The sequence below is a fragment of the Peromyscus maniculatus genome, chromosome 21, assembly GCF_049852395.1.
Source record: "Peromyscus maniculatus bairdii isolate BWxNUB_F1_BW_parent chromosome 21, HU_Pman_BW_mat_3.1, whole genome shotgun sequence".
Lineage (NCBI taxonomy): Eukaryota > Metazoa > Chordata > Mammalia > Rodentia > Cricetidae > Peromyscus > Peromyscus maniculatus.
In genome coordinates this window covers 45,093,391-45,117,989 of record NC_134872.1, presented here as the reverse complement: position 1 = coordinate 45,117,989, position 24,599 = coordinate 45,093,391, and the positions used below count along the sequence as shown (strand labels likewise).

Genomic DNA, 24,599 nt, shown 5'->3' with positions numbered 1-24,599 from the left:
CATGACAACTAATCATTATCACATTTAAGGAATAGATTTTTCCAGCCAATTTCTCATTACCACTTTGCAAAGTCTGTATAATTTCAATTAGGTTCTCATTTTTGGCACTGTTATCAATCCATTTTTAAGGATATGATATGAATTTCCAGACTGATAGCAACTATAGCTAAAAATATATACATCACAGGTAGGCCACATATCTCATCTAAAATTCCATACCTAGCAAAAGTGAGAAAAAATTTAATTTCCTGCATGGTAATTTCTGCCACTGCCATAAAAGAAGATTACAAATTGTAAAAAATAAAATAAAAATAAATTATCAGTTTAAAGAATGAAATTATCAAGTAATTTACCTCAGATAAAATCCTAAGGAGAGCCAGGCAGCATGGCACATGCCTTTAATCCCACACTCGGGAGGCAGAGGCAGGCAGATTTCTGTGAGTTCAAGGCCAGCCTGGTCTACAGAGCAAGATCCAGGAAAGGCACCAAAACTACAGAGAAACCCTGTCGGGGGGGGCGGGGGGGGGGGGGGGAGATCCTCAGGAGATTGTCCTAGGTGTCCTAGGTGATTTTAGGATATAATGATGATGTTTGGCCAGCAGGTATCACACCAAAGCAGGTTGGTTCAGGCTGACTCAGGCTCCGGAGGTGGGCTCCGAATGAGCTGTAAATGCTTAGGTGCCTTTGTGTGCCTAGCTGGGACACCTGAAGACAGTAAGGCAGGAGGCGCAGGGCTGCTGAACTTGAGAGAGCTTCCGCAGCCAGCTAGGAGCCACGTGAAGCAGCCTAGCTGGGCTCTGCAAGATGGAGTTCAGACCCCAGTTAAGCGAATGGGATATTGCCGTGCAGGACTGTGTGCCCTGGCAGGGGCATTTGGGGTTTGCCCACAGTGGGCACCACTAGTAAGTGAATTCCATAAGAGTCTGTTTAAGGGGTATCAGAGGTTTATTAAGATATAAAATAGGGAAATATACTCACGAATGCAGGATATGGCAAATCCAGTTACAGAGTCCTTGGAAAGCTGGGGACCGATCACACACTGCTTCATGCCGCCTGATCCGGTCTTCACCACCCAAGAGAGCACAACCTCCCTTTCTCTTCCCTCTTAAGAGATCATGTAGACAGACAAGAAGCACCACCTCTATCAGGCCAGGTAGCCCAAGGTCACTGGTGGCGCGAATACTCACTACACGATATCATTCATGTTTAATTTGCCTAATTCCCTGGTCGTGAACCCAAAGGGCTTCATTGATTTATACTCCCTCGGTGTGCAGCAGCACCCATTTCCCGTACGTTTACTTGAGTGCGACCATGTCAACTGTGGCAGTTCTTGCCAGTTGGAGAGCAGAGCTGTGGTTCATCATTATTGTCTTCATTTGCATTTCCCAAACAGCTTTCCTAACAGGCCTTTTCCCCGTACCTTGTGCCCTTTGCTGACTAGCTGGGTGGATGTCTCTCTTTGATTCACAGCAGCTCTCTGTGTGCTCTGGATGTCGGGCCTTTGCCTATGGAATAGGTAGCAGATGTTTTCTTCCAGCCTGAAACTTACTTTAATTTTCTCTTAAGATTTTTGGAAGAAACAAGACAGTTGCTTTTCTCCATCTACTAAAGAAAGAAAGAAAGAAAAAATGTATGGGGGTTGTGGATGAGACTAGTTTACCTATTTTTTAAAAATGTTATTCTGCTTTGGGAAGATATTTACTCCACCTCACTGCCCCAAAGATGAGACCCATGTCCCCATAAATGGCACTGCAAAGATTGTCAGTGAAACATTAGGGGAGCCAGTGGATTCCCATTATAGCCAACAGCCACTATAAGAACAAATGATTCCATTACACAGATGGTTAAATTCATTGCCAGACCAGAGCTGGATGACTTCACTACTGAATTGTAAGTTTTTTGTTTTTTTTTTAAAGCTCAGTGGTTACAAGCTCTTTTTTTTAAAGGTTTGTTTACATGTTTGTTTGTTTATTTATTATGTATACAGCATGTATGACTACAGGCCAGAAGAGGGCACCAGATCCCACTACAGATGGTTGTGAGCTGTCATGTGGTTGCTGGGAATTGAACTCAGGTCCTCTGGAAGAGCAGTCAGTGCTCTTAACCTCTGAGCCATCTTTCCAGCCCTGAATTGTAAGTTTTATCACCAGGTATACTGATTTGATTGATTTAAACTATATTGAAAACATCATTCATTCACGATATTTGAATGATTTTTAATGTTTTTACATTTACTTATTTATTTGTGCTCATGAGTGTCTGCCACAGCTCAGCATGTGTGGCGGTCTGTTCTCTCCTTCCACCTGTGGGCTCGGGGACCACCCACAGGTGGTCAGGCTTGGTGGCAGCTGCCCTTACCCACTGAGCCCACTCACCCACCCCGTTTTGTGCCGTGCTTTGTTAAACAGCTTACACAAACATGCTGGGGTGTGCTGAAGTCTGAAGCCACCCTGCTGAGTGACTGGAATACAGCGGTGACTTCTCAGCCAGCACTGGTGTGCCTGAGCACTCCTGTGGTTAGAAGGCAATGCAAATAATTAAGGAGCAAGAACGGAAATGGATATTGTGCAAAACAGAGTCAATAGGCAAGAGACAACAAGTCACAAAGTATATTGATTACCTGTACCAGCCATCTAAGGCAAGATGAGGTCCATGCCTGAAGGCTGCAAAATAGTCTATACCATAAAGAGAAGGGCGTGGTGGGCTTTGCTTCACCTCAGCCCAATGAGAGATCTAGAACAGCAGAGGGCTGGAGAGATGACTCAGTGGTTCAGAGCACCAGCGTGTGGGTCGAGACCCCTCTGGGGAGTCAAACAACACTTTCACAGGGGTCGCATATCAGATTTCCTGCATATCAGACATTGACGTTACAATTCATAACAGCAGCAAAATTCCAGTTATGAGGTAGAAAACCATTTTATGGTTGGGGTCCCCACAACATGAGGAACTGTATTAAAGGGTCACAGCATTAGGAAGGTTGAGAACTGCACTGGTCTAGAAGTTCATTAGGATGTACAGAACCCAGACCACTGCTTTGGCTAGTCTGAGTTGGCTTGCAAGCTCCAGGCACTAATTGACTCAGCAGGTTGGAGATGAGAGCTGAAGGGAAGGCCTTGGTCAGGGCACACACTGAGAATGTCTGAGTTGGGGGTGGGTATGATCAAGTACATTGTTTACATTTATGATATTCTCAAAGAATAAATGAAAGATATTCTAGTTTTAAAAGATTTTGATCAATTGGTGCAGAATTGGGGGCTGTTCCAACCACTCCCCAACTGCCAAGCTGAAAACAAAACAAAACAAAACAAAACAAAACAAAAAAAACAGACCCCTAACACATCAGCCAGGCCCCTAAGAAATCAGGCAATAAACTGTCTAAAATGTTTGATTTCCTTTGCTCCTCTCTTCCCTAACTTCAGTCCCAAAGAGCTAGCTCTTTTGTAGGAGACTCTATTAATTGTGTGCCCGCCGTGGTGATGTCTGAGGGCATCAGAACAAGAAACAAAGCATTCAAGCCCCTTGAAGGGAGTGCATGCACTCACCTGTGGGGCTTCATCTGCCGGTGCCTCCCAGGCTCTCAGAGCATGCGCTGGCCTTCTGAGAGATGCACACAGGGCAGGCTGGCGCTGGTGCCTCAACCGGGGATGGTCAGCAGTCAGCAGATATGCATCCCCGTTCTCCCCTTAGGGGTGGCAGCTGTGAAGTGTGACCCCAGTGGGATGAAGCTGTCCTGGCCCGTGATGATGGCTGGTTTGCTGGCACCCACTTTCTTCACTGGCTTGTTCACCGTGCTTGTGTTTCCAGGGGCCATGTCCCAAATGCATCCCCACTTCTAACCTCATAGCTGTGCCCACCCCCACAGCTTAGATATGCAGATAAGGGAAGACAGGAAGCCAGTGGAGAGGTAGATGGGGCAGCCTGACTTGAACACAGGTGAGCCAACCGAGAAGCCACCACAGACAGGCCTCTGGCCCCTGGTGACAGCTTCTGAGGAGTTGCCGTCCTTCTCAGTAGCCTGACACTGTTAGGAATGAGCGTTCCGCCTGCCACCCAGGTCCTCCGTCTTGTCACCTGGGCAGCTGTCGCCCGGCCATCATCTGTCCCTTGTATCAGCATAGTTGGTGGTTTCCTGAGAGCTGGGTGGCAAATGTCAATTCCACAAGACACCCCCACATTGTTAAAATAACACCCCACAAAGGACATTATTCTCATGGCCCATGGAAAACAGATAGTTTCTGAAGTACAGAAAGCCATTATGTCAAGCATATTCTGCCCAAAAAACAACATCCTAGGACCCCTGCACAGCATTCTCACTAGAAATAAGCCAGCATGTTCCTCACTGATACCTTAGGTATGAAGAGAGGCGATTCTGAATATTCACCATGAAGGAAGCAGACAGATCTGTGCTCAAAACACCAGAGGAGGCTGGAATGACTCGTGAGCTTTTCTTCCCTGGCCCCGCAACACACACATCAGCACAGCCTACTCCCTGTTCCACACCACACACAACTCCTAATCAAGAACAATTTCAGGTTGAAGCCCTTTAAGCCCCTTGGGATAAAGAACAATCCTGAGATTCCTTGGACACTTCTCTGGCCTCCTGAAGCTGACCAAATCTGGATCAGGTGTGTTGGTTTTGGACCCCATGAGGCCTGGCCAGCGTGGCCAGTAGAGAGCTGTCTGCAAAATATTAGCTTTTGATGTTTTTTAAGAAGGGTGAAAAAGAACACATTTAACCAGATTTCATTTCTTCAGCATTTTGTGAGTTGGGGTTGGCATGAGTCGGGAATATAATCATCTCAACTGTGTTCGAAAGAATGCCGTGCCTTTCCCAGCTTTCACGGCCTTCTTGCTCCAATAAGCCACCCTGCTCTTGTTCCTGGAGGGGTGACAGCGCTGAGGGAAATTTCTCCCAATGACTCCCACATGTCTCAGGCCGCGCCAGCCCACGACAGCCAGAGCTGTCCTTCGTCTTTATTCCGGAAGATCATAGCCAAAGTCCTACTGGCTTTGCCCCTGGAAATTAGTTCGCTCATTTCAAAATAAGTCCCCAGATGGTTCCTGAGAGGACCTTCCCTAAAATATCCTGGGGTTTGTGCCCAGAATCCTTCCCCACTGGCTTCCACGTTTACTTCCATGAAGCAGGGTCTGCCACCTGCTGGGTGCACTGGCCTCTGATGCCATTGCTGGTGGCCCCTGCAAAGACCTACTGTCCCTGGCCACCACACCTGATGAGACCAAGCAGATTTCCCAAACACTTGCGTATCGTGAGAATGCTCCCGGAGAGTGGCATGGGGCTCGTGGAGGGCTGTGACAGTGTGTCATCATCGCCTTGTCCTTGGAGCCCTACCTGATCTCAGCTGGATGTATCTCATTTGCACTGGATTGGGGTCCCAAGCACCTAATAACATATCCACTCTCTCCTTCACACTGGACTTGTGGCCCTGGTAAGAGGGTGCATAAGTCGTTTTCCAAAACTATGGACTCAGCCAGTCAGGGTGATGCATGCCTTAAATCCCAGCACTCAGGAGGCAGAAGCAGGTGGATCCCTGTGCCTTCAAAGCCAGCCTGGTCTATATACAAAGTTCTAGACCAGCTCCAGCTAGGGATACATAATAAGGCCTTGCCCCCCCCCCCCCAAATAAAGCAAAACCAACTATATCCTATTCAGAATGTTCGTTAACAGAGCCACGTTGCCATGGGTCATTGTTTCTTGTGACAGCTCATTAAGTTTCCCTATTGTTATGACTGACTACCTTTACACAAATGCAAAGTGAGACCACGATCAGGCCTGTATATCCCACTCCTCATCTCTCCACGGTCCCCCTTCCTTTCCCAAGGTGCCGAAGCCACTGTGCTGTCAGGAACAGACCTCTGTCCCATCCAAATGCTCCCCAGAGCAGCGAGAGCTGACAGATATGTGTGGACACAGGCACAGGGCTAGAGGTTAGGTCGCAACATCACAGGGGCTGCAAACTTCAGGTCCTCAGGGCTGGCCTGCAGGCCCGGGGGGCGGGGGGTGGAGGACAGAAAGGTGATTGTTGTAGCTCATGTACAGAGGCAGCCTGTACGCAGAACTTCGACTGCTTTGGGGCACTTCTGGTCTCTTTTTTTTCTCTTTTTCTTAATGTCTTCAACTGACTACATGAGGCCCACAGCCAGTTAAGGAAGGTAATCAGCTTTACTCAAAGTCTGGTGTGTGTGTGTTTGTGTGTGTGTGTGTGTGTGTGTGTGTGTGTGTGTTATATGTACATGCTTGTGTGGGTGTGTGCACATGTACATATGAGTGCACATGTGTACATGTTCATGTGGAGACCAGAGGTCCCTGCTGGGTGTCTCTCTCAATTGCTTTCCATCTTTTATTTTATTTTATTTTATTTTATTATTTTATTTTATTTTATTTTATTTTATTTTATTTTATTTTATTTTATTTTATTTTTGACGTGGTCTCTCACTGAGCCTGGGGATCATTGACTTCTGCTGGCTGACCAATGAGCCCCAGTGACTTTCCTGTCCCCACATACCCCCTCAACACTGGCCTTACAGGCACACGCTACCACACCCAGCATATACAGGCATGCTGGGGACCCAAAGTCCAGTCCCGTGTTTGCACAGCAGGTGTTATCCCTGCTGAGCCTCTTACCAGCCCGAAGTCTCCTGTTTTAAATGGCAATGAAGACAAGTTGGATGAAGCATCAGGGAGCCAAATCCAGCCTCAAGTGCAGACAGAGCTGTTTTGGGTTAAGGTTGGGGTAGGGAGAATCTCTTCATTACTCAGCTACAGGCTGTGCTTCTGAGCGCAGAATCCGGAACCACACACCTAAGTCTTGCCTCAAAGCACCTGTGCTTGGGTTAGTTCCCTCTTAGAATCTCCCCCAGGAAACGGTGGATGTTTACTGTGTGGGTACAGACCTCAAGAGGTTTACTAGAGTGGCTATCTCAAACATGACTGTGTTTGCCTCGGATATAACATCCGGACTCCCTGGAGAAATCCGAGGCTGCACTATCAATCCTCCCAAGATCATCAGTCCTGGTCCCCTGCTGGAACAGCTGCTGGACCATTAGGGCAGCTGTGACAAATGGGCTGCATGAACAAAAAAGCCGTTTGTGCTGCTGTGAGCATTGCAGACAGGTGCTGTTATCCTAGGAGTCACACCAGCACCCCTGCAGACAGGTGCTGTTACCCTAGGAGTCACACCTCACCCCTGCAGACAGGTGCTGTTATCCTAGGAGTCACACCTCACCCCTGCAGACAGGTGCTGTTGTCCTAGGAGTCACACCCACACCCCTGCAGACAGGTGCTGTTACCCTAGGAGTCACACCTCACCCCTGCAGACAGGTGCTGTTATCCTAGGAGTCACACCTGCACCCCTGCAGACAGGTGCTGTTGTCCTAGGAGTCACACCCGCACCCCTGCAGACAGGTGCTGCTGTCCTAGGAGTCACACCCGCACCCCTGCAGACAGGTGCTGTTGTCCTAGGAGTCACACCTCACCCCTGCAGACAGGTGCTGTTGTCCTAGGAGTCACACCCGCACCCCTGCAGAGAGGTGCTGTTGTCCTAGGAGTCACACCCACACCCCCAGCTCACTCAGACATTCACTCTTGCAGAGATGGTGGTCTCACTCCATGGCCAAAGCTGGCCCTGAACTTACACAGCCCTTGCTCAGCTTCCCCGAGTACTGGGATTGCAGGCAGGTACCACCATGCCTGGCTTCACATCTTAAGTGCAGTTGTCCATCTGTCTCTAGCCGTGAAGGAGCAATGCTTCCCTGTGTCGTAAAAATCCATAATTAAGGAATAAGTGTGTATATGAAAGACAAGATTGAATCTGCAAGTAAATCTAAGAAGATGCCCAGAAGGTTTGCAAATTTATTGAAAGTCATAAAGCCAGTACACTAAAGAACTGTAATAATGAGGCTGAGTGTGGCTCCATGGTTGAGTACTTCCTAGTGTGCGTGACGCTCTGGGTTCCATCCCCAGCACACACACACACACACACACACACACACACACACACACACACACGCGCACGCACGCACGCACGCGCACACACACACACACACACACACACACACACGCACGCACGCACACACGCACCCACGCATGCACACAGTATTTCACGCACCACCAATTTGTCCTAACTGGTTCTGCCATGCAATTTGCACTTCCATCCTCTCTCGGACGTGGTGAGGTTTCCAGGTTTCCTCTCCCTGCTCTCAACACAAAGCTCATAAATCACCACTCTCTGGTGTACCCGGCAGTTTCTCCACCGTGTCTGCTTTTCTTCTCCCTCAGCAGGGACTGTCCTCCTGGTGTCAGCCCTTGGAGTTCTGACTCCCCAGAGATGCAGGACTCAAACCTGTGTCATGCCCTCTCTGTCACCGATTTCTGCACCTTTGGTGGGTGAGGAGACAGCAGCTCTGGGCTGTATGCTCCAGCCTCCCTCTCAGCTTCCCCCCCTGCTCACAGCTGCAGGGCAGAAAACCCCCTCCCTAGGTCATGTCTGCATTGCCTCTTAGATCTAACCCCAGCTCTCCGTTTCCTTATCGTCCCACAAGCAACCAGGCAGGACTCGTGGGACTGAATTGAAAGAAAGAGACCTGCATGTGCTAGAATCGCATGCAGACAGAAAGAGGCTGCATGTGCTGGAATCACGTGCAGACAGAAAGAGGCTGCATGTGCTGGAATCATGTGCAGACAGATTGGTGTTGAAAGAGAAAAACAGCACTTCCCGGAAGTCTGGCTCCTGCAGAATGGCAGCTAGGCCCATCTCCACCTCCCCTCCCTTCCTCTCTCCTTTGAAAACCTTTAGCAAACTAAGCAAGTCTGTTCTCTGAAAGAAAGTAAAGACTGAGGGTCAGAATCATCACAGGCTCCGGAAACGGGACCATTAACCACCAGCATTTCAAGCAAGCTTATTAAAAAGCCATTTGCTTCCAATTATAGAAATCAATCATATTTGACTATAAAGGTCTGTGAAAAGACCCCATTACTAATGAAAGTGATGGAGAGCTGTAGGCTAAGTCATCAGAAGGCAGAGAGGCTTGGGAAATGTGAGCTGAATTGGATCCCTGATTTGGACCACTGTGAGGCTATAATGAGTGTGCCCTCCCCAGGGGAGGGAGGCATTTCAGGGAAGCCTGCAGGGCTCAAGATATCCTGTTCATTTAGGCCTGAGAGCTGTCTCCATCAAAAAGAACAAGGGCCAATGCAAAGGGCATACCTTATTGTAGCAGAATCAAGGCCTCGGGCAATCTGAACCTCTCCTAAGGTTCCTGTCAGCTGCTGCCATGACTACAGCTTACTACACACAGTAACATTTGAGACACTGTTGAATACTCTGTTTACTTTTTCTAATTCTGCAACACCTTGAAAACCGGGTGTGAGCATGTATATTCGGGTGCATATATGTGGAGGGTAGAGGATAATCTCAGCAGACATACACCAGGTGCCAGACACCTGTTTTATAAGACAGCATCTCTCACTGGCGTAAGCTTAAACAAGTCGGCTAGGCTGGCTGGCCATGGAGACCCGGGGGTGAGGCAAGGGGTCCAGCTGTCTGTGCCTTCCTAGCACTGCATTGTAAGCCTACACCATGCCTTATTTATTGTTTGTTTACATGGGTTCTGGAGCTCAAACTCAGGTCCTCATGCTTGCAAGACTTGTGGCCTAAAAGGTATTAAAGCCGGTATACTAAGGAACCATAGTAACAGGATTGAGGGTGTGGCTCCGTGGTGGAAGCATTCAGGTGGCCCTGGGTTCCATCCCCAGCACCACATACTCACAAAAGTACCCTAACAGAATTTCATTCATTGTCTCCTCAGCCTCCTATCACCCTGTTTTAATGAGGAAACTAAAAGGGATTAAGCAGCCAAAGGATGCAGACAGCAAGTGTCTGTGACCAACACTAATCAACTGTGCCCAAGGCCCACCTCCCTTCTGTCAATCGTTCCAGGCCCAGCACTTCCTCTGCAGCTTTCTGATCTTCGCTGCTCACGGGTCCCCAAAGACCAGCTCTCCTTCTCTGCCTTTGCACCCCCACTGCGATTCCCAGTTCCCACTGGCTCCTGCCCTGTGCCCAGTCCTCTTTGGCTCCCACAGATTATTTGCCTGGATTGCACTCCTATATCCCAATCCCATAATAAGCAACTGCAGACACAGAGCCAAGGGCTCTCAGAAAGTAGACCTCAGAGTGGGCTTCAGAAAGAAGCAACTGGCCCCTGTGCCATAGAGCAGGGGAAAGATAACGGAATTTTCCCAAGTCCCTGCTCTGAGAAAGTTCCTCCCAGAGTCCTGGGGAAGGTGTTGCATCCAGTGTGGGGTCTCCGAGGGAAAGGAATCTACATACACCACGCTCTTTTGTCCATTTACTTTATTCCTTTATGGCAAAACTCTATCTACACAGCTTCAGTTCCGTCCTGACTCTCAGTTCCTCTCTGTACCTACTTTTTCTGTCCCCTCAATGCTCTGGTAATAACTAAGCCCTTATGCTTTTGGTCTCATCTTTGTCCTCTGTTCCTTTGTCTTCCATCTGTCCTTCCTGGCTCCTTATCCCTGGCCCTGATAAACTCTACAGCATGTCTGCTTTACCCTCTACAGAGTCTCTGTCCTCCTCTCCTCTCTCTGGCCACCGGTTCTGTGTCTGGCCCTGGAATTCCACTCCAGTCCATACTGTACCTGGTTATGCAAAAAGCCCTATGGTCTTCAGTCAATCTCTATGCCATGCCCCTAGGCATGGAGTAAGGGGATGTTCTGAGCTTCCTTTACACAAGAAACAAAGCTATGCATCTACAGCCTGCTTGTCTCCTAGGCTCAGGGTGGGGCAGGGGAGTTAGTTACCTGGTCTGAGAAGCTGAACTGTTTGCCAAATGGTCTAGTAATATATGGGCCCACAAGAAATTCTTAGCAAGGCACAGTTGACTATTAAGGCTGTATATCACCAAATATTCCATGATAAGTGGCTTCCCATTTGACGGACCCTTGGTCAGTCAAAGTATAGCTTTAATACACAGCTGAATCTCTATAATATATTCTTGCGGCCTGCAAGACAGGGGGACTCAGAGAGCTTCTTTATAGAAATCTTTTTTAAAGGTTTGCTTATTTGAGTATTTTGCCTGCATGTGTGTTTGTGTATTGAATGCATGCAGTACCCGTAGGCCAGAAGAGGGTGTCAGATGACCTGGAACCAAAGTTGCAGACAACTGTGAGCCCTCATGTGCATTGAGAACTGAATGCAGATCTTCAGCAGGAGCAATGGTGCTCTTACCTGAGTGCTGTCTCTCCAGCTCTGTGGGAGACTTTTGATCCTGATTCTATTCTGTCCTGTGCTTCCAAGTGTATTCTGCTGCCCAGACTCTTCACAGGGAGAACAATTCACAGAGGCACACACTCCTTCCTTCTGGTAAGGGCATCTTGTCCACAGACCCCCGCAGACCTGAACCAGGGTGGGTTTCTTCCTTCTGGCTTGTAAGCACTAGTTAATACAAAATGGATAGAATCCAATATTAACTTACAGTGGAAGAGTGGTGTGTGTGTGTGTGTGTGTGTGTGTGTGTGTGTGTGTGTGTGTATAAAACCAAAAAAACAGTTTTAAACTGACAGTTTTCATGTCTTAATCCAGGTTTTAAAAACTAAATACTTCTGCAAAAATCAAACATGTGCATGCTTAGGGTTGATTTTAGACCCCGCTACTGAACTCTGCCCCCTGCCTCCACAGTTAGTGAGGAACTTCTATAACTTCCAGTGTGCCTAGAGGAACACTAGAAACAAAAGCCTCCCAACCTACACTGGAGTTGATGAATCTTGGATGTCCCCAGGGACCCCAGTGAGTGTGCCCTGCTCTAGCCTTGAGGATGTGTGGAAGGAAGTCAGAGGCCACCACCCAGGCCTTGCCCTTGGCCCAAACACACGCATGCCATCCAGAGATGACTTGGGAATCTCTATCTGTGCCCCAACTAGAGCAGGCCCAGGAAGCTGGCTGTACCCCTCCTTTGCTGAGATGAGAGAGACGTTCCGATTATCTAAAGTGACATCTTTTGTGGGGTGAGGAACAGGAACACAACCCAAGTCCTGTGTTGCCTGGCCTCTTAGTATTGATCAGTTCATGCTGAGCAGAAAATCCCTCCTCCCTCCTACAGCCAATCCACGTCTGTTCAGCTTTTAACAAATGTTTCTATTTACTCGATCCTCTGACTGTGTATGGGATATTCACACATTGTGGATTGGTGACATCAGGAAGCAGCTTGGCTTAATGAAGTGTGTGATTCTGATGACTATGTGGGTAGCCCCAGTGAGCACCCCAGAGAAAAAGGAATTGGGCCTCCCAGTCACAGCATAACTGGGTCTTAAAAAAAAAATGAGAGCATTGCCCAAACTGTGGTCAGTGTTTGGATGATAAGCAAGGAGCTGTCACAGGATTCCAGACTGCTGTCTCGTGTCTCCATCCCACGCTGAGGACCTCATCAATTATGGGGAAGATCCTGCCTCTTGCACCATGGCCAAGGTGCTGATCAGCTTTTGGGAAACCCCCGTGGGAGGACAGAGAGAGGGAATCAGCTCATTCCAGTGGCGTTTTCTGGAAACTATTGTCAGCTATTTTATTTTTAGAATGGATCGTGACTTTGTGTTATCACAAGTCATGTTTAGTGTACTAAGTGGAAGAACAGTTGAGTTCTGGAGAGGGGAAATGTCATTTTGGAATAAATAGGCTTCAAAATGTTTGCCTTGGGGCTGGAGAAGGCTCATCCTTTTCTTGCAGAAGCCAGAGATCAGTTCCCAGCACCCACTTTGGGCGGCTCACAACCACCTCTAATTCCAGCTCTAAGGAATCGGAAACTTCTGACCACTATGGAGGACTCTTTATATATTTTACTCCATTCATTTCATTAAAAAAATTAGATTATATATATATACATATATACATATACATATATACATACATGTATGTATGTATTTTCTTGTATGTGCAACACATGCAAGCCTGGTGCCCTCGGAGGCTCGAAGACAGCATCAGTCAGATCCCCTGGAACTGGAGTTCCAGATGCTTGTGAGCTGCCTTGTGGGTTCTGAGAACCAAACCCAGGTCTTCTGCAAGAGCGACAAGTGCTCCCTAACCACTGACCTGCACCCCCACACCGCTCCATCCATTTCTTCATTCCTCTTTTCTGTTTTCCTTTTCTGTTGAATTTTTGAAATTTGCCATTTTCTTTCCACAACACGGGTCCCTCCTTTCTTCTGTCCTTGTCCTGCCTTGGCTGGCTTGGTCTGAACCTTCATTCTTCCTGGTTTAAAAGAACAATGTAACAGCGGCCGTAGCTGTCTCCCCTGTGTCCTCCCTGGTCTGAACCTTCATTCTTCCTGGTTTAAAAGAACAATGTAACAGCAGCCTTAGCTGTCTTGCCTGTGTCCTCCCGTGAGAGCCAGCCGCCTGGCTTTGTTGTCACGTGTCTGCTTTTCTTTCCCTTTCCTCGTGTGTGTATGTGCATGGTGTGCATATGAGTACCTTGCACATTTGCGGTTGGGTCAGATCCCCTGGAACTGGAGTTCCAGATGCTTGTGAGCTGTCTTGTGGGTTCTGAGAACCAAACCCAGGTCTTCTGCAAGAGCAACAAGTGCTCCCTAACCACTGACCTGCACCCACTCATTTACAAGTGTGTGTGCGTGCGTGCGTGTGTGTGTGTGTGTGTGCGTGCGTGCGTGCGTGTTTTGGGGGATAAGGGATACTAAGGACTGAACCCATCCATCTTTGTTTTCAATGTGACTTTTTGTTTTGAGACATGATCTCACTAACTTGCCCAAGCTGGCCTTGAACTTGCCATCCTCCTGCTTCAGCCTGCTGAGTAGCGAGGGTTAACTGACATGTGCCACCAGACCCAAGTTCACAATATTACTTTCACAGCTTGAAAACTTCATAGAACACTTTGAAACAAATTGTAAGGCTATAGACGTCAAGAGGCCAGACCTCAGACCTCTTAGAATGGCCGCCTGCTGGGAGAAGAGGAGAGTAAGAAGAGAATGAGACACAGTGCTGGGGATAAAAATACACACGCACAAGGCTGACGGTGGTGGCACACGCCTTTCATCCCAAGAGACAGAGGCCGGTGAATGTCTGTAAGTGCAGGGACAGTCTGGGCTATATGGCAAGTTCCAGGGCAGCTAGAGCTAAGTGGGACTCCCTGAAAATACATGCATACATGCATGCATGTTGTCTTAGTCACTGTTCCATTGCTGTGGAGAGACACTGTGAACAAGGCAACTCGTATGAAAGAAAGCATTTAATTGGGGTCTAGCTTGCAGTTTCAGAGGTTTAGTCCATTATCCTCATGGCCTGGAACACTGTGGCAATAGCTAAAAGCTACATCCTGGTCTGTAGGCAGAGAGACTCTGGGCTTGGGATGGGATTATTCACCACCATATATATATATATATGTATATACATACGTATGTGTGTTTGTGTGTGTAATATATAGAGATCTATATAGAGAGTATATATGCCCATGTTTATATGTCACACATGAATGTCTCTCTATATATATATGCTTGTATATATACATATATAGCTATAGATTTATAATAAGATTAACCCAACTCTGTATTATATCCATAAAATTCTATCTGCCTGTCAAGCAAATGGCTGTCTTTTGCAACCCATTTATGATTCAACTATTGACTCAGCTCTCTTTTCTAACTTTAGCCATACAGATCATACCAGCTTTTGTACGCTGCCCCCTTCCTTTCCTGAAACACCTCTAACTCACTTCCCTTGCTCTTTGTGTCCACTCCTCTCCGCTGTCTGAACCTCTGACTCCCTCCCCCAGTCCAGAGCTTGCTCTGGTGGAAACAGTATGAAGGGCTGCCCCACAGTGCTACCAGGATGTAGCAGTGCCTGCCATAGAGAGGTTGAGCAGCTGGGCCTGGCAACGTGAGGGAGGCTGGACCTGTACCCCCTCTCTCTCCTCCCCCTCCTTCTCCTCTCCCTCCCCCTCTCTCCAGCCTTGGGATGCAGTGGGGTGCAGACCATGCAGTTAGGAGTCTTGTGTTCCTCCCAGCTGGGGCCCCTTCACTGCAGGCTGTGGTGGGAGCCTCACTTCAGCCCGGGTCTCTCCCTGTGAGCCTGGCTCTCACCGCCGTTTTGCATAGCGCACTCCAGTTACCTTCCTCCTCCTGGAGCCAAGAAGCCTGGCAGGCTCCAGGCTCCAGCTCAGTTCACCATTGTCTATTTCTGCTCTGCCCTCAGACTTCAGAAGCATGCCTTGTAGCCTAAGCCAGCAAAGCCTTCTTGCTGTTCGCTTTGTGTCTCCTCGACCACGGCTGTACTGAGCAGAGGTGGCAGCCCTGCCCCAACAGACTTTCCAATTATACTAATGAGCCTGATGAGCTGTGTATTAGCCCCATCAGGAAGAGAATGCACTGATTTTAAGCCTTCAAAGCATTTACATACTCCTGTTTGTTGGAAATCCATCTAAGGATTACACACTTAATTTATTCCAGGCCCATTATTTTTACAAACAGCCTTGAGGGATCTAATGTCCTGGTTATCTCAGATCTCCAGTGCTATTACAGAGAAATTGGCCTCCTCAGCACTGTGGATTCAGAACCTCAACCATGACCTCCTGTTGCAGAGCAATCCCCACCCCGAGGCAGGCAGCATGTTGAGTATTCTCCTCTCCCCATGCTCCAGTGGTGAGGCTGCTGACTCAGCCACGGTGTACACCCAGACAGGAGACTGCATTTCACCTGGCTCCTGAGCCCTAGGACTCCACACTGCAGTAGGAATGCACTCAGCCCTCTCTCCCCTCTGCCCGCCCCCTTGTCCGGACCCAGGGTCGGCCCGCTTTCTCTGTCTGCTGTGTACACCATGGCTCTCCTTGGAACACACATGCTCACGACCTCCTTGACGCCCCTGCTCTTGCTCTGTGCTGCACCCGCTGCCGTATGACCCTCAACTAAGCCGCTTCCCCCCTTCAAAGCTTCTGTGTTGACTTAACATTCACAACCTGGCCTTTGGGGACCATCGTGGAAATTGTGTGCTCTCCATTCAATAAATGTTAAAGAGCCTTGGTACCTAAAATTAGGTGATGCGCCACATCCCCCATTTGTTTTCTCTCCCTCCTACTGAGTATCTTCAGATATGGTCAAACATGTCACTGCAGTAATATCCACTCCATTTTTCAAATGATGAAATCAAGGCCTAGAGATATAAAGCAGCCCACCTACTGAGAAGTTGAGATTTGAACTGTTGTGGGGCAGAACATTTCCTGAAGAGATGTAACATAGACACAGACATAGACACACAGACACACCCAGATACACACACAACCACACCAGACCATGATACAGATTCCGCCAATCTCCAACATGGTGAAATGGTATTTTATTGGGCTTATTTACAGGAGCAGAACTGACTCAAAAACAGCGTCATCACCAAAGTTCTCACCCTAGCACGGGTGACAGTTCACAAGGCTGGGGACCTGAAGCACACTGCACAGCCTGTAGGCAGCTCAGTGGGTTGGAGAGTGTCCGTTACAGGTTCCTCGTTTGCTCTAAACCTCTTCCAGGCAGCTATTCTGGCTCCGGAGTCTTACTCAGCTTCCTTTACTCTGGCAGAGAAGTACCTAGTAAATCTGGTCAGTTTCAGGAACTTCCTGAAGTTATTTTTAGTTGTTTACCTTCCTGTTTGAGGAGCTTCCTGCAGGATGGAATGTTTCAATCTCAGGAAGCTGTTACACTATAGAACTCAGTCCCTGATACTTGTAAATTTGTGATTATTTTCTAGTATGACCAAAATGATATGGACGTTTGCTTCATCCAACCACAGAATATTAGAATAGCAGTTACTGCAGTGGATGGGCTATGACATCACTCTGTTCCCCAAAGGTTCACATAGGACCTTCTTTTGGAAGAAGTATGTGTGTGTAAGCATATGCATGTACCTGCATGTGATGGTCCGAAATGGAAGTTAGGTGTTTTTCTTTGAACACTTTGTTATCTGCCTCTCTTCTTGACACGAATTCTCTCATCTGGGCTGGCTAGCCAATGTGCTTCAGAGACCTCCAAGGCTGGGGATTACAGGTACACGCCACCATGCCTGACTTTTTAGATGGGCTCTGGTGATCCAAACCTTGATCTTCACACTTTCAGGGCAGGCTCTTTACCCACTGAGGCACGCCCCCCACCCCACCCCCAGCCAGAAGAGGTGGAGGTCAGTGGGAGGTCTCCAGGTGCTTGAGAACACCCCTCAAGAAGGGACTGTAGCGCCGGGCGGTGGTGGCGCACGCCTTTAATCCCAGCACTCGGGAGGCAGAGCCAGGCGGATCTCTGTGAGTTCGAGGCCAGCCTGGGCTACCAAGTGAGTTCCAGGAAAGGCGCAAAGCTACACAAGAGAAACCCTGTCTCGAAAAACCAAAAAAAAAAAAAAAGAAGGGACTGTAGCACCCCTGCCTCCTGGCTCCCTGTTGACAGTGTGGCTTGTCCACTCTCAATCCCACCACTGTCACTGGACCCTGTGTAGTTCTCGAAGAGGACAGAGGGGGGCTCCCGCACTGCTGGGGCTCCCTCCCAGACCCCGGATTAGACACAAACCACACCCAGCAGCTGTTTCCACAGCGATCCTTCATTAAGCAGAAGGGTGGGGGGTGGGGGTGGGGGTGGGGGGATGGGGGTGGGGGGAGTGGGGGTGGTAAAGATGGCGGTAAAGGTGGCCCGTGGCTGCTGTCTGACTCTGACAGAAAAACAGCAGCAAATGACCTTGAAGGTGTAATGTTAAGAGGAGAAGAGGGGAGGTCTGTGCTAGAACGGGCTGGGATGCTGAGGTACAGGAGACAGGGAACAAGGGAGAGGGGGAAGGAGAGGAGGGAGAGGGGGCAGGGGTGTCTGTCCAGCAGGGACAAGGGACTGCCTCTGGATAGAGGGGGGACAGATGTGGCCCATAGGCAAATGGCGGTGTATTAAGGTGACATGGGAACCCTGTGTTAGGATGAGGTGTTTAATGTTAACTGAGCATGTTAATTAGGTAGCCAAAGGGGGCTTCTGATTGTTGGACTTCAATACTTTGATTGCTGGACCTTGGTGGCCAACCTCAGGAGGAGGAAGTGGCCAAATGAGGGAAGAGACCTTGGGGGCAGCTTCAGGAATGTAATCTAGAGGTTTTTTAGCAAGACAGAGGGAATGGGGGAGAACGCAAGGCCTGCCAGGGCCACATGCTCAGTGTGCTAGTGTCCGTTCAGTTCTATTTGGATCTTCAGTCGTGAAACAATGAGCTAGAACATTCTTTGCTTTATAAGGTTAGCCTGCCCCTGATATTTCATCATGGTAACAAGAGCAGACTGAGACATGAGTCATGAAGGATGGACAATGTCAGGCCCAGGTTTGGCATCTTAAAAAGGGCATATATGCAGCCATTTGCTGACTCTTGTAGTTTGCTGGCTTTCTTAGGCTACCTACAATGGAGTTTCCCACTGCCTTGTCACACACTGCTTTGGACATAGCGTTATGTCCAATGATAAGTGATAAATACTTATGGCTTGATAGCGACATAAGCATCTTTAGAACAGCATAGAATCACAAAAGTCCCAGGAGGAGCAGGGCTTGGTGGCACACACCTTTTGTCTTAATACTCATGAGACAGAGGCAGGCGGATCTCAGTGATTTCAAAGCCATCCTGGTCTACATAGAGAATAACAGAACAGCCAGGGCTACATAGTGAGAAACTGTCTCTAAAAAGAAAGAAGAAGAGAGGAAGGGAGGGAGGAGAGGAGGGAGGAGAGGAGGGAGGGAGTCCTCCCCAAGAGCAGTTTGCAAAGCCATGCTGCTGGAATCCCACATGAATTTCTGTCCTCAGGACCAGCTTCCATTCAGTGAGTGATCTCAAACTAGCTTACATGCAAGTGTGAGGTAAGGAAAACTCTTGCCTCTTACACACTGCAAGTATCAGGATCCAGAATCAGTTTTGCCTTCCCATGATGTTAATGTTTTTGCTCAGGTCCAGAGAATCCACATCCCTACAATCCACGCCTTCCATGTGCTCTGGACAGATGATGGGTGTTCTCAAAGCTGCGTATCTTCAGAGCATTTCTGTGAGTGGGTACTGGCTTAGAGTACCCTGTCTGTCCGCACTGCCACTCACCCCCTCAATGTCCGGGAGAAAGGCGCACAGCATTGTAAGTCAGCAGAGGAAAATTACCAAGTTGTCCCCTGGAGAGGCTCTCTTTCCTTCCTTTGCCCACTCCTTGAGTCTTGCCCCAACCTGGGCTCCCTGCTCCCCTCTCAGGCAGTCTCCCGCCTGGGCAGGGACTTCTCTGTTTCTGTCTCATCTCATCCCTGCCTCTACATGGGGAATATGTCCAGGAACCCTGGCCAAAACCTGCAAATGTATCACCTCCGTAATGACAGCACACCTCATGCTGAGTGAATTCCGCAATCTCCCTCAGCTCCTCCTTTGCCAAAACCCATGGAGCTGCAAAATCCTGTGATCAGAGAGACCGTTATCTTTGCTTGAGGAATGCCTCTGCTGGCAATTGTAATTAGGTGTCAGCCATAAGGCTATTTTTGGAAGCTTGTTTAGGGATATGGCCCTCCCACTGCAAATGCCATATGGTGGGGATGTCAGTCAATTCACCAAAACTGAGCATCGGGGATTACATTTTACAGCTGCCTTTATCAATATGGGATATTATAAAGGCTGCATTTTTGTCCCTTAGGGGTGCCTTATTCTGAGTACATTTGCATGTTTGTGGAGTTTAGAGAGTTCTCAGTTCTGATAAAATTGTCCCTTTTTATTTACACGAACAAACCAGGGCCTGTGGGAAATCCCCTGCCCCACCCCACCCCAGGGTTGGGGAGCCCATGATTGACTGGGAAGCAGGGCAGATGGAGGTAGACTAGGTCAGACACTGCTACTGTGGAAGGGTACAGAGCTGGGGGCTTTATCAAGGAGGGGCACATCGCCAGGCACACAAGGAGAGAGCCTTCCTCCAGAACAGCGGGAGGGACTTTTCCTAGGAGGGATACAGGACTTCCCTTATTTAAAATTTCCGTCTTAATTTTTTATTCTTTAAAATTATAATATAATTGCCTTATTCCCCCTTCCTGTTATTCCTTCCAAATCCTCCAAGTGTCCCCCATCTTTCAAATCCATGCCCCTTTTTTTTCTTTAGTTATATATATTCTTAAATACACAAATACAAACTGCTCAATCCATATAAAGTGAATTGGATGTATGTTTTCAGGGCTGACCATTTAGTATGGATAACCAATTGGTGTTCTTGAAATCCCAAAACTCTAAGGTAGAGACAGGCAGAGCCCTGGGGCTCCCTGGCCAGCCTAGCCAAAGCCGTGAACTTCAGGTTTGTGAGAGACCCTGTCTTCTAAAATGTGCCAGAACGGTTGAAGGAGACATTGAAAGTTTACTTCTGGCTTCCACGTGCCCCTCACATGTGTATGTGTGCTGCCCCTACACACACACACACACACACACACACACACACAAGCATACACATATACACAAATGTATTTGAGAGCAATACAAATGATTTGACCATTTATTAAAAACAAAAACAAATTTATATGCTAATGGAACAAATGTGCTAAGAAAGTAAGTCTCACCTGGGCATTGTAAACTGCAGTATAAAGAGCATCTTCAGCATTTTCCATAGTGACCAACATTCTGATCTATAATTATCGATGTCAAGAATGTGGCTTTCTGTAAGCACATAGCACAAAGCAGTAGAAGTATGTTTAGGGCCATTCCAGAAATCGCTATAAGTTCTGTCCTAATGCCAATCTAAAAGTCATTTTAACAGTTTTTAAATGAAACTTAGGTCAACAACCCCATCATCAACTTTTTAAATCAAACATCCTAATATAATACAATTCAAAGAAATGCTATTTTGATACTCACATGTTGAGGAATAAAGTGGGAAAACATTTTTAAAATCTTTACTTTCTGTAATTAAACCATTACGCTTCTTTATGAGAAGCAAACTTTGTATGTACATAAAAAATGCAGCAATTCATAAGCCAGGTTTCCTCCCAACTCCCCCTCAACAGACTCCCAATGTTCCAACCTTCCCTGCTTAGAACTGGGGAGCAATTATTGCTCAGGCCCGCCCTTGGCTCCCTCTCTGTATATAACCTTCTCCAGTGAGGAAATATAGAAGGCAGTGGCCAGCATGCAGGTGCCCCAAGCCCCACCCCAGGTCAGTGTCCTCAACCTGTGGATCGTGACTCCTTTGGGGGTTGAACAACCCTTTCAAAGGGGTTGTATACCAGACATTTACGATTCATAACAATAGCAAAATTACGGTTATGAAGTAGCAACGATCATAATTTGTGGTTGGAGGGTCACTGCGACATGAAGAACTGTATTAGAGGGAACTGCAGTAGGAAGGTTGATCATGTACCTGCAAGCAGTGCCCCGCCCCCACCTCAGAGATCACCTAAGAACTAATGACGCCTAACCTGGAGGGGCAGCCACATCGGGGCAGGTGTGGCACCCTCTGACGTGAATGTTTTCCTCTGCCTACCAGAAATGATCCTTTTCTGTGCCGATCCCCGTGACTGAAGGGAAGGGAAGCAGGTGTGGACTCCGTGTGCATAGTTTATTCTATACAGCTTCGCTATGGAAGTGCTTGAGAAAGGGGCTCTAGCTTGTTCTTGAGGAAGGAGTCTCACATCGGAATTAAGCTGAGTTCTGTCATCCTTCTCCATCCTTTGTCACTTAGCTCTCTCCAGAAGGGACAGGTCTCCTGTGGGCACATCATTATCTGCTCATCCTCATCTTGGAATTGTATGTTCCTTATGTGCAAGAAGAAACACAGGAGGCAAAGGACAGCAAGGCTCCCAGGCTCCCCAGTGTCCAGTGGGGACACGTAATAGACAGCGCTAAGACTTCTTAAGTGTGTTGAGCCTTGGGACACACATGAACCCCAGAACTGTGCATGTCTCAAACCCCCAACCTTGGAATCTTAGAGACAGAGGAAGCCCAGAGTCACTGAGTCCCAAATCCTTCAAGGATAGACATTCTCTCTCTAATCACCCCCGAGATGCTCTTGCCTGGCACCTTCGAGAGGTCCTTGCTGCCATCCTGGGAGACTGAGAACATTTAATCCATTTGCGGGCAGTGCACCTTGTGAACTGTTTCTTCCTCATACCAAGTCCCCAGTTGGACTTCCTGTGATTTGACAGCATACACACACTCCCAACTGGACGGAACAAAACATCCATACATCACCACTCAGAGATCCAGGAACTCATCATCCCAGTTCCTCCTCATCTTTTCTTCTCCATCAAAATATCTCAGGTCAGCTAAAAAATTCCTCACAGAGCATGACCTCTGACCTACCACCTCCCAATCACCATCTTCTGAATATTTTCTTTGCGCGCGCGTGTGTGCGCGCACAAGTGAGTGAGTGTGTGTGTGTGTGTGTGTGTGTGTATACAAATGTGGGGGGGCAGAGGTTGGTGTTGGTGTCTTTTTCAGTCACTCTCCCCCCCTTATTTATTTATTTATTTATTTATTTATTTATTTATTTATTTATTTATTTATTTATTTATTTTTGAGACAAGGTCGGTCTCTCACTGAATCTGGAGCTCACTGAGTCAGCTGGACTGGCTGGTCAGAAATCTCCAGGGCCTCCTATCTCTGCCTCCCAGTGCTGTGGTTAGAGGCGCAGGGGCCTGTGCCAGCTTTTCCTGTGGGCCCTGAGTGTGGGGTTTGTTCAGCGAGCACTTCTCTGACAGCTATCTCCTCACCCCTCTTCTGAACACTTGCTGTTTTGCTAACGTTTCCTACGAAGGAAGCACCCAAACAAAAGGTACACTGAGACCCCAGCTCCACAGAACTCCATCTACACGCTGCAACTTCACAACACGACCCAGAATTGTATGTGCTTCTTACACAATGATCAATTTTCCCACAGCTGTGAACTAAAAGAAGTGGACTGAAGAGAGGGTCTTATAAGTTATTAAAAGACCGCAGCCTCTCTCCTCCTTCATTAATAATAGAATTACTTAAGAGACCAGGCCCTAGCAAAGATTATGAATGACAGGTTTAGATAATTAAACCATAAGATGGTTGGCCCCAAGGTGAAATCCATGTATATGCGCCAACACCTACCTCTGCATTCTCCTCTCCAGCACCGCCCGGGATTTGGAGGGGCTCTCACCTGCCAGCGTCTCCCCAGCTCTGCATTGTTTTTCTGACTCAGTTTGTCAGGTGTTCCTGAAGTGATGTCTTCTTGCATCTTGTTGGAAACTCACTGGTGGTTTTCCTTTGTCTTTCACAGGTCAGCTAAAGGATGCCATCACCCAGAGGCACCTACAGCAGGTAGCTCTTGGTGAGTATGCTGAGAGCCCTCGGAATGAACAGAGTGTTCCCTGCAGAACCCTCGGAATAAAGGGGGGTGTATGCTTCAGGGCCCTCAAAATGAAGAGGGGTATGTATTGCTGCAGAGCCCTTGGGGTGAAGGGGGAGTGGTCCAAGCTAATTCAGCTAAATGACAAGCCTTCAACACCCTGGAAGTTAAGGAAGGCAAGGGGTGGAGTCTGAGCACCTCCTCTGGGAAAAACCAACTCCCAAACCTGTGTGCTTGCACTTGGCTGTTGACAACTGCCCTTCCAACTGCTTCCTTATCCCCCCCCCCCCCCCCCCGCCCTGAGCTTTCCCGTCCCATCTGAACCTGAACCCTGCTCCCCAAAGTGCTATTCTGAGCCTTCTAGAGGCAGGTCTGAGCAATCCTAACCATAGAAACTTGTGGCAAAAACAGCAACTGGCCAGTGTCTGTGGTCTGTGGGCACCAGGCCTTCTCATCGTCATCACATTCACGGGAGGCCAGGGTGTCCTCCAGATGGGGGAGATTCAGTGGCCTGCCCGTGGTCACAGGGCCAGTGCTTGCTGGAAAGAGAGGACGACCCCAGGTCTCTCTGAGCATCCCTATGATTCCTAGCCGACAACAATGGTTGACTCACTTCAGTGCGTTGATAATGTCAACAGTGAACCCACCTGGTCATATCCAAGGGGCCTCCTGCACCTTCAGTGGTAGACGGATGTGGGAAGTGTCCCTTTTGGTATGGAACTCAAGAAGATCACTTGGAGGATAGTGTCATTCTCCAGAAGGCTGATGGAACAGATCGCTGGAAAAATCACCTCACTTTCTTTCCAGCTGGCCAGGATTCAACTAATACTCCAAACAAGAGGAGGCCCGCCCTTGTGATAGCCTGGGTCCTGCAATGACTCACAATTAAAGAACCCCAGTACCCAGAGCTAGTGGAAGGGAGGTATCACGGGAAGCTCATGTCATGATCATGACCCAAGTCAGTAATGATAATAGTCATGAAATGATGACTGATGAGTCAAAATGTCAGGACACGTGTGCCCAGGCCACCTGCCTGGGCTCTGAGCCTCCCAGTGGCAGCCTCGGCAGGGTCACACTCCTGCACTCCAGTGCCAGGGACTCAGCACACTTAGAGTTGACATTCTTCCCATGCCATCTGCCTCAGAGAACCAAGAGAAGGAAGGACAGCCTCTGTTAGAAAGATGCGCAAGGTGACCTGGGTCGTGCACCCCGCTCTGTGCTCACCCTGGGCATGTCACTGGAGTGGA

The 24,599-nt window shown here is 48.3% G+C and overlaps 1 protein-coding gene across 3 annotated transcripts in view; it reads left to right on the top strand.

Annotated features, from left to right (window-relative positions):
• Positions 1-24,599, top strand: part of Kif6 (kinesin family member 6) — a 323,542-nt gene that overhangs the window by 256,031 nt on the left and 42,912 nt on the right. For all 3 annotated transcript variants that reach the window (XM_042265864.2, XM_076557587.1, XM_076557588.1), the window contains one exon: positions 23,284-23,334. In XM_042265864.2, coding sequence (XP_042121798.2) covers positions 23,284-23,334 — 51 coding nt within the window. The remainder of the gene's footprint in view (positions 1-23,283; positions 23,335-24,599) is intronic.